This window comes from Eschrichtius robustus, chromosome 8 (assembly GCF_028021215.1).
Source record: "Eschrichtius robustus isolate mEscRob2 chromosome 8, mEscRob2.pri, whole genome shotgun sequence".
Taxonomy (NCBI): Eukaryota; Metazoa; Chordata; class Mammalia; order Artiodactyla; family Eschrichtiidae; genus Eschrichtius; species Eschrichtius robustus.
The window spans coordinates 19,161,078-19,175,079 of NC_090831.1; the positions used below are offsets into that span (position 1 = coordinate 19,161,078).

Here is a 14,002-nt window from a genome sequence, read left to right on the forward strand (position 1 = left end):
TTATAATTCTCTATGGTCCCACTTCTGGTAAAGATAATAAGCAATAAAATGACACAGAATGAAGACAGCATAATTTACTTTATTATGAACAAGCAACCACTTAGTAAATTCCTAGATATTTGACAACTGATAATAAGGGCTTAAATTTAATGTGTTTACCTTAACTCTTGATGATTTCCTAGATCCTTCACGAAAGGCCTGAAATAACATGGAATTCTGAGTTAGTTTTTTAAAAACTGGATATAATTAGTATTTAAAAATGAGTTCACTCAAGCTTTTTATTGAAGTCGCATAAATAACACAAAATATGGTAATAACCAATATAGCCAGAACTAGGGGAATGTTGAAGTAAAGTCATCTACTAGAACACTATACTACTATTAAAAATAAATACAGACTATGTAATAACATGAAAATATGTATAAGATACAATGCTAAGAAAATTTCTAAATTTTCTGTGTGCTCAATATTACAATCATGGAAAAATATTTGATAAAAGTTGGAAGGTATTAAAACTACTGCAGTAGTTTTAAGTCATGAGCCAAGTTTTGGGGTGGGTTAAAATAATTTTGTTATTACTTTAATGTCTAAGTCAACTAGCGAGTAATATTTGAGCACTTACTAGTAGGGACTCAAATTATAAGCACTGTGGTGAAAAGAACTGTACTTACTCACTAAATATTGAATGGGAGCTCTCTAATCTGCCAAGTCCTAAAGTGTTATTTAAGACTTACTTCACCACTCCACTCCCCAAAGTGTAAACTCTATTTCGAGAGACTTACGAACACTAAACCTAGAGTAAGCAATATAGTTCCTAATTTATTTAAGTTCCAAATTTGTGTGCAGACTATACGTTGGAAGACAGCAAGTTTTATTAAAAAGAGGAGGAGGAGGAGGAGAAGGAGAAGCAGCAGCAGCAGCAGCAAAGAACCTTCACGTAAAACACAGAAAAAGAGCCAGGACTACGGAGAATAGATATGTTCAGACAGGTGGACAACTGAAAGAAATACAATTCTGGTCCTAAAGAAATATGAAAGAAGGCACGCAATAGGAAGAAATATGTCGCATTCAAAGAAAAACTAATATACCGCGCTTGTTACCTATTGAAAATACTTATGACGTAAGACTGGCTAAAAAAAAATGTAAAAGTAGGTCATGAAAGCCTTATTTAAAAAGTCGCATTTTAAGATTCTGACTTAAATACCGTTATGTTCTTCACTATGATGGAGGAATCCATGAAACACCTCTGAGCAGAGAAGGGATATAAAAACGGTATTTACAGAAAATGTCAGAACCAAATGCAGAATGGACTAAAGTAGAAAGAGGATAAAGTTGGAGAAATTAAAGAAGATATTACTGTACTCCCAAGAGGTAATGAGGGCATAGACTGGGTTTACAGAAGCAAAAAGGAAGAAAAATAACAATATATTGAAGAGACGTTCCCAAGGAAAAATCAATAGTGCTTTTGACAATAAATCTGAATGTCAAAGACTAAAGATGACTTAAAGATTTTTAAACCTGGATAATGGCTGTGCTGCTGAACCAAAAGAAGAATTTGAACTATGATGAAAGAAGATGCAAGTTTGGTTTACAGAGGAAACATTGAAAGAAAAATAGAACATTCATAAGTAAGTAATATGTGCTGACCATAGTTTTATGAAAAAATTAATATCAAGTTTGAAAAATTCTTCTCAAGTAAAATTAGAAAATTTAAAAAATTTAAAAAAATTTAAAATCCTAATATATGGGTCACAATACACAATCCATGTCTTTAACAGTGTTAACGCTTCATGCCAAAGCCCTGAATTGCTAAAACACCAACCAACAATACCTTAATAGGGTTTTATGAGTATTTTTTAAATGATATCTGTCCAGAATGTCTATTGTTAACTCCATTCACATGTTTAACAGTTAGCCATAACAACAGGCTGAATAAAAAGCAAACTTAGATATATCCTTTTGCTATATATTTTTAACTACATATTGCCCCCAAATAATAGTAAAAACTTAACAGTAAAGCAAACTAAATCTTTTATGCCCAGTTCCTAGATTATTTTTTCTAATCCTTATCAAGTATTACTAACTTAACATGAGAGAAAAAATTCTCTTTTTAAATATACAACAATATTCTGAAACAAATAAGATGTGCTCCAAGACAGAACTGATTCATTTTAAATAGCCAAAAGTCATTCCAGCCAGAGAAAATGCAAAATCTATGTTTTATTAAAAAAGTAGATTTGTAAATCTAGATGACCTAAAAATAGAACTACACAAGGATAACGTTTCCAAGTAACTTTTATACAGTAAACAAAGAAGGCATAATTGGAAAGCAGTAGACGAAAAAATTAGGTCAATACCTAAACATGACTTCCTAAACTGTAAAAAGCACTTAATAGACAATCACTTTCTCTGCGTAAGTTACAATCTGAGATGAGGAAAATAACAATAAAATAAAGCAAAATGTGCTTAAGTGCTGTAATAATAGGTTCAAGTGCCATGATGAAATGCAAAGAAAGATCATCATAGCAAATTTCATCGAAAAAAATAGTGCTTTAGATGGGCCTCAAAGTAGAGTAGGAGTTTAAAAGATAAAGATGGAGAAGAGAATATTCTAAACAATGAAGGGAACAGCTTAAGTAAAGATAACATATCAGAAATCAGAGGTAGAATTTGGTACTAGTTGTCCAGACTGAATAAAATACAGGGAGAAGAATAGCAAAATTAGAGAGAGACACATATTTGAAGACTGCCAGAATCACGACTTATTTTAAACAGGGAGGTGAAATTAGAAAATGAAAAATGTATTTAAAAGTACATGCTGCCGGACTTTCCTGGCGGCACAGTGGTTAAGAATCCGACTGCCAATGCAGGGGACACCGGTTTGAGCCCTGGTCCGGGAAGATCCCACACGCCGCGGAGCAACTAAGCCCGTGCGCCACAACTACTGAGCCTGTGCTCTAGAGCCCACAAGCCACAACTACTGAGCCCACGCACCTAGAGCCTGTGCTCCACAACAAGAGAAGCCACCACAGTGAGAAGCCTGCACACCACAATGAAGAGTAGCCCCCGCTCACCGCAACTAGAGAAAGCCTGCACGCAGCAACCAAGACCCAATGCGGCCCCCAAAATTAATTAATTAAATGTAAAAAAAAAAAAAAAAAGTACATGCTGCCTATTAAATAACCAAATAATATCATGAAGAATTACTCAAAAAAAAAAAAAAAAGATTTTATACCTAGGTATAATTTCACTCTTTCATAAATATATAGTCATGGAAAGTATCTTTTACCTTACATGACAAAAAACTTCATTAGCAATTATAACAAATTTATAAAAAAGTGGCTTATAAATAGTTTTCTGCCATCATATCCTGGTGATATTTTAATACAAAAATTTAAGTGAGAAAAATCTAGATAGTAAGAAATTCAACAAATGTGGAGCCTTATTAAAATGATTAAATATGATTCAGAGACAAACAGCTATAAACAACCATTCACAATCATTATATGCTCCTCTACCTGTTTATAAGCTATTAAAAATTTAGAACTGTTATTTCTGTTTTCTAAAACAACAACCTTCACTAAATCTTATTTTAGATTTTGCATTTCTATGACTAGTCTCATCAGACTGATGATTTAAAGCAGTTTGCAAACATTTTTCTCTACTCCATTTCAATCTTTAAAACACATTAAAAATTTTAAATGAGTTTGATTAAGCTTAGATCCTGCTACCTTCTCTAGCTACTATCCATTACTCCTACCACTTCCTATCTACTCATCTTCAAAATAGGAAAAACTTACTTTTTTACATTTTGAAATGTTTTGTTCTTTCTCCCCACTTTTTTTCCTTCTTTTATCATTAACCTTGGAAACTCTTGAAGCAGTTAAAGTAATCGATGTCGGGGTATGCTGAAATGCAGTATATAATTCCACAGGAACCTCATCACCACTCTCAGTTGCACTGGTATCACCATCTTCAAAGGCAAAATAAAAATTATTGCACAAGTAATACTTCTCCTTCAAACAATAAAACAGCATTCCACATGACAAGCTATTATTCCCCCATCTTTCTGAAGAATAAACTTTTTTTTTTCACTTCCTCACTCAGTAAGACACATTTAAATGCAAACTGCAGATACATTTCTCATATGTTAAACTAGAAAGGATACAAAATCTGACAACACACTCATGTGGTGTGACTGTGGGAAACAGACACTTACAAACATAGCCAGTGGAAATTCAAAATTCTCTATGAAGGGGAATTTAGCTATATCTAGCAGAATTCTATATACACTTACCCTCTTCACCCAGCAACCCCATTTCTAGGGATCTATCCACAGATAAAATGGGAAAAGTACAAAAAAACCCTCATCCAAGAGGGTTTCATGACGTTACTATTTGTAATAACAAAAACACTGGAAACACCCCAAATGTCCATCAAACAGTTCAATAAACTATGGTTATTCAAAACCAGTTGTATTGGTGGCAACATGTTTTATAAGCCAAAGTGAAAGTTTAGCATATGTTACAACTTCAAATCCTGTTCCTAAAAATGAAATAAACACTATTCCACATGATCAACAAACGGATCACCATCTTTCAAAAGAGCAAACATATTTTACTTCTTTAAACCAATAGGTTACCTATGTGCAAGAAAATACGGATGATTTTAGATTTTTATTTATTTTCTGTATTTCCTAAAATAAATACATTATTGTTCTATAAAATCTGTAAAAAAGAGTATTTAAAATCTACATTTGAGATTGTAAATTATATACACAATCAACGTTAATTAGCAAGGAGTTTACGTCTGACTAAAAAATATGCAGGCCACTTATTCTCGCAATCATACTAAAGTTAATTTAGTATAGATCCTTTTCACCCACCTGACATATTTTCCCTTTTCCGGCGTTGTAGTAGCACCGCCCTCTCTTTATCCAAACTCCTATATTAAAATATTAACATGATTATTTATAAACTTTCATAAATTTAGATATAAAGCAGATCTGTTTTAAATGTGATAAACTTTATAATTTCTCTAATGCTCTTATTGAAAAATGAACAGTATAAAATATATGTACTATCACTTGCCTTACAGTTTAGATTTGATCTAGCATAATTAGCAGTAGATGCCAGTTAAGTGACTCTGTTGTGTTAAGAAAATCATTTTTTACTTTGGAAACTAGTACTTTTTTTTTCCAAACTGAAAAAAGCAAAAAGTCTGGGGGAAAATGTTAGCGTAATTATTGCATTATTACTATTTGCCTAAATTATTTCCAATTTTGAAATAATAAACACTAAACATTTAACAATTAAGCAAAACATTTCATTAACCTCCCCCAGCCTCCACTCATGAAGTACATCATCCATAGTAACTGTTTACTTGCCCCCCTCTCTGCCCCCAAAGCGTTTTCACTGTCTAAACTTATTAGTCTAAACGTCAAATAACTAGATATAGTTCTTAGATGGGAGCTGAGATGGGAGAATAAGAGCTTTAGACTGAAATACCTACTACTCAGTAATAAGACTTGCCTTAATATCTAGTAGGACATAAAACTATCCTAGCATCACTGATAATTCTAGTTATCACAGAACAATAAGCAGATATCACTCAAGTGACTGTCCTCCCTAATGGTCAGTTTTTAAGCAACACTTACTGAAAATCAGCAGATATTTACCCCATGATTAAAAAGAAAAGATTTTAATATGTTAAAAAAAAAAAAACAACTATCTGTAAAAAGGCTAGTAACTATTATAAAGTGAAACAAAATCAAAGAAAAACCTCACTCATACAAGGATGTCCACTCTCACCACTCTTATTCAACATAGTTTTGGAAGTCCTAGCCACAGCAATCAGAGAAGAAAAAGAAAAGAAATCCAAATTGGAAAAGAAGAAGTAAAACTGTCACTGTTTGCAGATGACATGATACTATACACAGAAAATCCTAAAGATGCCATCAGAAAACTACTAGAGCTCATCAATGAATTTGGTAAAGTTGCAGGATACAAAATTAATGCACAAAAATCTCTTGCATTCCTATACACTAACAACGCAAGATCAGAAAGAGAAATTAAGGAAACAATCCCATTTACTGCAACGAAAAGAATAAAATACCTAGGAATAAACCTACCTAAGGAGGCAAAAGACCTGTACTCAGAAAACTATAAAAAACTCAAGAAAGAAATCAAAGATGACACAAACAGATGGGAGAAATATACCATGTTCCTGGATTGGAAGAATCAATATTGTGAAAATGACTATACTACCCAAAGCAACCAACAGATTCAATACAATCCCTATCAAATTACCAATGGCATTCTTCACAGAATTAGAACAAAAAATTTTACAATTTGTATGGAAACACAAAATTCCCCGAATAGCCAAAGCAATCTTGAGAAAGAAAAACGGAGCTGGAGGAATCAGACTCCCCGACTTCAAACTATACTACAAAGCTACAGTAATCAAGACAGCATGGTACTAGCACAAAAACAGACATATAGATCAATGGAACAGGATAGAAAGCCCAGAGATAAACCCATGCACCTATGGTCACCTAACCTATGACAAAGGAAGCAAGAATATACAATGGAGACAAGACAGCCTCTTCAATAAGTGGTGCTGGGAAAACTGGACAGCTACATGTAAAAGAATGAAATTAGAACACTCCCTAACACCATACACAAAAATAAACTCAAAATGGATTAAAGACCTAAATGTAAGACCGGACACTATAAAACTTTTAGAGGAAAACATAGGAAAAACACTCTTTGACATAAACCACAGCAAGATTTTTTTGACCCACCTCCTACAGTAATGAAGATAAAAACAAAAGTAAACAAATGGGACCTAATGAAACTTAAAAGCTTTTGCACAGCAAAGGAAACCATAAACAAACCAAAAAGACAACCCTCAGAATGGGAGAAAATATTTGCAAACAAAGCAACCAACAGGGGATTAATCACCGAAATAAACAAACAGCTCATGGAGCTTAATATAAAAAAAAAACTAACAACCCAATCAAAAAATGGGTGGACGACCTAAATAGACATCTCTCCAAAGAAGACATACAGATGGCCAAGAGGCACATGAAAAGATGCTCAACATCACTAATTATTGGAGAAATGCAAATCAAAACTACAATGAGGTACCACCTCTCACCAGTCAGAATGGCCATCATCAAAACGTCTACAAACAGGGGCTTCCCTGGTGGCGCAGTGGTTGAGAGTCTGCCTGCCAATGCAGGGGACACGGGTTCGAGCCCTGGTCTGGGAAGATCCCACATGCCGCGGAGCAACTAGGCCCGTGAGCCACAATTACTGAGCCTGCGCATCTGGAGCCTGTGCTCCGCAACAAGAGAGGCTGCGATAGCGAGAGGCCCGCGCACCGCGATGAAGAGTGGCCCCCACTTGCCGCAACTAGAGAAAGCCCTCGCACAGAAACGAACACCCAACACAGCCATAAATAAATAAATAAAATTAAAAAAAAAAAAAAAAAAGTCTACAAACAATAAATGCTGGAGAGGGTGTGGAGAAAAGGGAACCCTCTTGCCCTGTTGGTGGGAATGTAAATTGATACAGCCACTATGGAGAACAGTATGGAGGTTCCTTAAAAAAATAAAAATAGAACTATCATATGACCTAGCAATCCCACTACTGGTCATATACCCTGAGAAAACCGTAATTCAAAAGAACACATGAACCCCAATATTCACTGCAGCACTATTTACAATAGCTAGGATATGGAAACAACCTAAATGTCTAAGAGTAGATGAATGGATAAAGAAGATGTGTTACATATATACAATGGAATATTACTTAGCCATAAAAAGGAACGAAATTGGGTCATTTGTAGAGATGTGGATGGACCTAGAGTCTGTCATACAGAGAAAAGTAAGTCAGAAAAACAAATATCATACATTAATGCATATATGTGGAATCTAGAAAAATGGTAGAGATGAACCTACTTCCAGGGCAAGAATAGAGACGCAAACGTAGAGAACGGACATGTGGACACGGCGGGGGGGAAGGGGAGGGCGGGATGAACTGGGAGATTAGGATTGACATATATATTACCATGCGTAAAACAGATAGCCAGTGGGAACCTGCTATAAAGCACAGGAAGCTCGGCTCGGTGCTCTGTGATGACCTAGATGGGTGGGATGGGGGGGTGCAGTGGGAGGGAGGTCCAAGAGGGAGGGGATATATGTATACATATAGCTGATTCACTTTACTGTACAGCAGAAACTAACACACTGTAAGGCAATTATACTCCAATAAAAAAGAAAAAACGGAAAAACCTCACTCATAATAAACAAATGAAAAGTATCAATAAAACACTGAGATTACCATTTCTCACCTAGTTAAACCAGCAAAAATCCAAGTCCATCAGAAACTCTACTGTGAGGCTGGGGAAAACAGTCATTCCATGACTGGTGGGAATTCAAAACTGGACAGTTGCTACTGGAGGGGAATTTGGCAATATATGACAAAATTTGATACATACATTTACCCTTTTACTGAACAATCCCACTTCCACTTGCAATTACACAAGACTGGAAACAACTCAGATGTCCACTCAAAGGGCTGACTAAACTATAGTACATGAAAAAGATGGAGCACCTTGAAGCTACAGAAAGAAATGAGTCAATCTCTATATTACTACTATGAAGTGATCTTCAGGATATATTTTTAAGACAAAGAACTAATGTGGCAAAACCTCTACATAATATACTACTGCTTATCTAAGTAAGGAGGGGAATACAAATATATACAGGTGCATATCTGTTTCTAATATAACAAACATATAACAAACAATGGAAGGAATAATCAATTTTTTAAAAATTGTTACTTCCAAAGTGGAAGGAACAGGGGTCGTATATGTTAGACTTATTTGAATGTACCTTGTTTTAAATATTTGACTTTAGAATTATGTGACTACTTCTTACATAATTAAACAAGCATATAATTATAAAAATGAAGTACAAAAACCAATCCTTAAAAATAAAATTGCTGTATTACTCATCCATTTCTGGTAGGAATGAAAAATGATACAACTACTCTGCAAAATAATTTGACAATTTCTTATAAAACTGAACATGCCAACTAATTGCATATGACCAAGCAATTGCACTCTTGGGCACTTATCCCAGAGAGAACAAAACTTAGGTTTACACCAAAACCTGTATACAAATGTTCAGAGCAACTTTATTTGTAATAGCCAAAAAGTGGAAATGACCCAAATGTCCTTCAGAAGGTGAATGGTTAAACAAACTCTGGTACATATATACCACATAACACTACTTAAAAATAGAAAAAAGTGAAATACTGATATATGCCACAAATTAGCTGGCTTTCCAGGGAATTATGCTCAGTAAAAATAAGCCAATCCCAAAAGGTCACATACTGTATGATTCCATTTATGTAACATTCTTGGAATGACAGAATTATTGAAATGGAGTATAGATTTAGTGGTTACCAAAGGTCAGGGATGGGAGGGGTAAGAGGTGGGAGGTAGGTATGGCTAGAAAAGGCAACATGAGGGATCTTTGTGATTGAAATGTTTTGTAGCTTGACTATACCAATGTCAATATTCTGGCTGTGATATTGTATTAACAGTTTTGCAAGATGTTACCACTGGGAGAAACTGAATAAAGGATACGCAGGATCTCTGTATTATTTCACAAATGCATGCAAACCCACATTACTTCAAAAGTTTAATTTTTTAAAAATCAAAAATAAAACTAGGGCTTCCCTGGTGGTGCAGGGGTTAAGAATCCGCCTGCCAATGCAGGGTTCGAGCCCTGGTCCCGGAAGATACTACATGCCGTGGAGCAACTAAGCTTGTATGCCACAACTACTAAGCCTGCGCTCTAGAGTCTGAGCCACAACTACTGAGCCCATGTGCTGCAACTACTGAAGCCCGTGTGCCCTAGAGCCCGTGCTCTGCAACAAGAGAAGCCACCACAATGAGAAGGCCGTGCACCGCAACTAAGAGTAGCCCCCGCTCACCGCAACTAGAGAAAGCCCGCACGCAGCAATGAAGACCCAACGCAGCCAAAAATAAGTAAATAAAATAAATAAATTTATTAAAAAAATAAAAAATAAAATAAAAAATAAAACTAATAACCTAAGCCAGAAGTGTGTACCCAGTTGGTGTTATAACCACACAATAAAATTCTTTCAAGAGACTTTAAACACAAAAAATTAACTATACATCCCTGTAGAAAATACCTTACAGGAAAAAAAAGTTCTAAACTGTTTTTCATAATCATATTGTTACAGGTGCTATTGTTGATACTGTTACTCTTGAGACTGTTACATTCTTCTATGGGATTAAGCAGTTGAGCAAATTACATGATACTCTAATTACACTGCTGTATGTGTTGTTGAGAACAAGGATAAAAAGAGACACAGATGGAATACAGAAACAGTTAAATGAAAACCTTGTACAGTTGACCTCTGAACAATGTGAGGGCTGGGGTGCCGAAATGCAGAGTGTGTAGTTCTGTAGTATTTACTATTGAAAAAATTCCATGCATAAGTGGACATGCACAGTTCAAACCTATGTTGTTCAAAGGTCAACTGTATTCCTAAATTTAAATTGCTAGTATCTGTATAAACTCATGTATTTTATCTTAAAAATAAACAAACAGACAAAACTTACAGTAGACTAGGTTCGTCTACTAAAAAGACCTAGCAACGTTGAGTAGTTCCGGAGGAAGGAGCATTACTAGCTCTCAGAGTCTGGTCTTGAAAACCAATTCTGAGCATGGGGCACAGAAGTATAAGATAAGCCCGAGACATCTTGTCGTATTAGATTGCATAAAGCTAGCAAGTACTACGAGGGTATTGTCAAAAGGACCGCAAAGCCAACTCGAAGTGGTTCCCATTGACCAAAAATGAGACAAAATTTGAACATAAATAAGGATAACAGGGGGACTTCCCTGGTGGCACAGTGGTTAAGAATCTGCCTGCCAATGCAGGGGACACGGGTTCGATCCCTGATATGGGAAGATCCCACACGCCATAGAGCAACTAAGCCCATGCGCCACAACTACTGAGCCTGCACTCTAGAGCCTGCAAGCCACAACTACTGAGCTACTGAGCCTGCGCGCCACACTACTGAGCCCACACACCACAACTACTGAAGCCCGTGTGCTCTAGGGCCCGTATGCCGCAACTACCGAGCCCATGTGCTGCAACTACTGAAGCCTGTGTGCCTAGAGCCCGTGCACTGCAATGAGAAGCCCACGTACTGCAATGAAGAGTAGCCCCCGCTCGCCGCAACTAGAGAAAGCCCGCACGCAGCAACGAAGACCCAACACGGCCAAAAAAAAAAAAGATAATAGGGACTTCCCTGGTAGTACAGTGGATAAGACTCCATGCTCCCAATGCAGGGGGCCCAGGTTCGATCCCTGGTCAGGGAACTAGGTCCCACATGCATGCTGCAACTAAGAGTTTGCATGCCACAACTAAGGAGCCTGCGTGCCACAACTAAGGAGCCGACAAGCCACAACTAAGGAGCTGGCGAGCTGCAACTAAGAAGCCCATGAGCCACAACTAAGCAGCCTGCGTGCCACAACTAAGGAGCCCACGTGCCGCAACTAAGGAGCCCGCCTGCTGCAACTAAGACCCTATGCAACCAAGTAAATATTTAAAAAGAAAGGAATAACTGCAACAGACTGATATCCAATATGTTTAAATCCCTGACTTCATAATGACAATTAAAATTCTTTTCATTATTCTAAAAACTGATAAAGCCTACAAATCAACAAGCATTTATCCTGCCTTTCCTCAGTGAAATATACCTTAAGAGAACTGAACAGTTAATATGGGGAAGTTTTCTACAGAAATAGTCCAGCTAATAAGTGATAAGCAATAGAATTAACATGTTATTAATTTGCAACCCCTAATAAATTAATGGATCTTAAAAATAACCATCAATGGGTCCCATTCAGATATTATAAGATGTGTCACCTGATAGAACACAGTGTATGAAAGTCTTACCCAAAAAAAAAAAAGGGACCTAAATCTAATCACACACCTATTTAACAGAAATATCTATAGAGAGAAATCTGTTAAATCATGATAATGCAATTGGCAAACTCACCAGGATAAACAATTCAGTCCCTTAAAGAAACACACTGCAAAGGAGACTGGGGTAGGTGGGGTAAGGGGTGTAGCTTTAGATTACTAGAGACTTAAAAGAGATGTACAGCAACCAATCAATACTTTAAGAATGGTTGGATGTAATAGATTTCATTGCATGTATCAATATAATAATCGTTTTGTTGTTATAGAGTTTTGTTAAAGAATTCTTTTATAGATACATACTGAAATACACATACACAAATACATACATACTGAAATACATAAGGATACCTATGAATGAAATAATATATTTGGGATTTGCATTAAAACAATATGTGAAGGAGAAAAATACACAGCAATGTAAATGAAAAAAGATTATTGACAATTGTTGAAGCTGGGTGGTGGAAACATGCAGGTTCTGTACACTATCACTTTTATATAGGTTTGAAATGTCCATTAAAAAAGATTTTTTTAAAAAAGCACAAAAAAGAAATGGGAAGAAAACACATTACTGCCAACAGGCAGAATGATAGTATAAGCCCTGCAAAATTCTGTAACTAACGAAATGTCCTTCTAGTAACTTTTTAACATAATTTGCAGTCCACTGAAAAAAAGATGTCATCACTTAAAAAATGCGCTATTATTTTATGCATCATTAAAAACCCTAGAAAATAAACCATGACACGTTATCAATGGAAAGATTCTTCTTGATTTTAGAGATGTCAGAATGGAAAAAGAAAAAAACCCAAAAAACAAACCAAACCATAGAAAGGAAACTTCTTCCATCTTAGATTTGATGAAATACAGTATCCATTAACTGTTTAATCTAGAATTCATGCATAAATTTCTAATAACTAAAGATTACCTCAGTAAAATTACTGGCAATTTTATTGTATGTACAACTTACCTAGGCTGACAACGTTCACAAAGATATGTATCAGGAATATGCTGCCTGTCAATCCCCATGCAGTCAATATGTTGCCAAACACTTTAAAAAGGGGGAAAAAAAAAAAAAGCAGAACATATAAAATATTATTTAAATCATCCTTAAATTAAGATTTGATATTCCATTTAACTATCAGTTAATAAGTGCCTACTTTGAGTTTAGCAGTGTAAAAGGGAATGTGAAGAATTCATAGAAATATGTCCTCGGGAAGATAAAACTTTGAGATGCAAAAATAAGAGGACAAATATAGGATATTATATATATGATATAAATTTCTAAAGCAAATATAATTTAAAAATGTAAAAGGTATACATTACAAATATTATTAGAAATCACAAACTGGAGATGTCCACAATGCTTGGAATTAATGGGAAAAGAATCCTGAAGAATAATGGACTTGAAGAGAACCTCATTTGGGAAATTAGGAAGAAAAGACCTCATTATAGCAACATTTTCTCAAGTAGACAGATACCGGGAGCAACAGCCAGAAGGCAGTTAATATATCTGAAGAAGAATGTTCATTTTGAGGAACAGAGGGGGATAAAACTGAATTAGTAAAATGCAGTCAGATTATATACAACCTGGAATGTCAGGATTTGCGGAGCATTCCTCTAACTGGCAACAGGTAACAACTAGAGGTTGCTTTGATGGTATACAGTGTTAATTCAAAGAAGTTAAGAAACTGGAAGCATAAAAATCAACTAAGAGGCTTTTCCAACATTCCAGATCTAAGTTAAAGAAAAGAAAGAACTAGAATGATGGCAGAAAATGAAGTTACAGAATCCAAGAGTCATTTCATGAAGATAGAGACTAAACCTATTATGAACTCTACTTTTAATGTAATACATGGACCAACTTGAGGCAAATTTCTGAATGCTATTATTTTGCATTTTATTGCCAAGACTTTAATTGGTCTAAAGTTGATAGATATGCCTGTTTCTAAAAACAGTCTTAATTATCCCTTATA

At 35.5% G+C, this 14,002-nt stretch overlaps 1 protein-coding gene across 4 annotated transcripts in view; it reads right to left on the reverse strand.

The window, feature by feature from the left end:
• Window positions 1–14,002, reverse strand: part of KMT2E (lysine methyltransferase 2E (inactive)) — a 98,367-nt gene that overhangs the window by 34,114 nt on the left and 50,251 nt on the right. For all 4 annotated transcript variants that reach the window (XM_068550416.1, XM_068550417.1, XM_068550415.1 and 1 more), the window contains 4 exons: window positions 12,997–13,077; window positions 4,886–4,944; window positions 3,801–3,973; window positions 160–198 (listed from right to left, as the gene is read on the reverse strand). In XM_068550416.1, coding sequence (XP_068406517.1) covers window positions 160–198; window positions 3,801–3,973; window positions 4,886–4,944; window positions 12,997–13,077 — 352 coding nt within the window. The remainder of the gene's footprint in view (window positions 1–159; window positions 199–3,800; window positions 3,974–4,885; window positions 4,945–12,996; window positions 13,078–14,002) is intronic.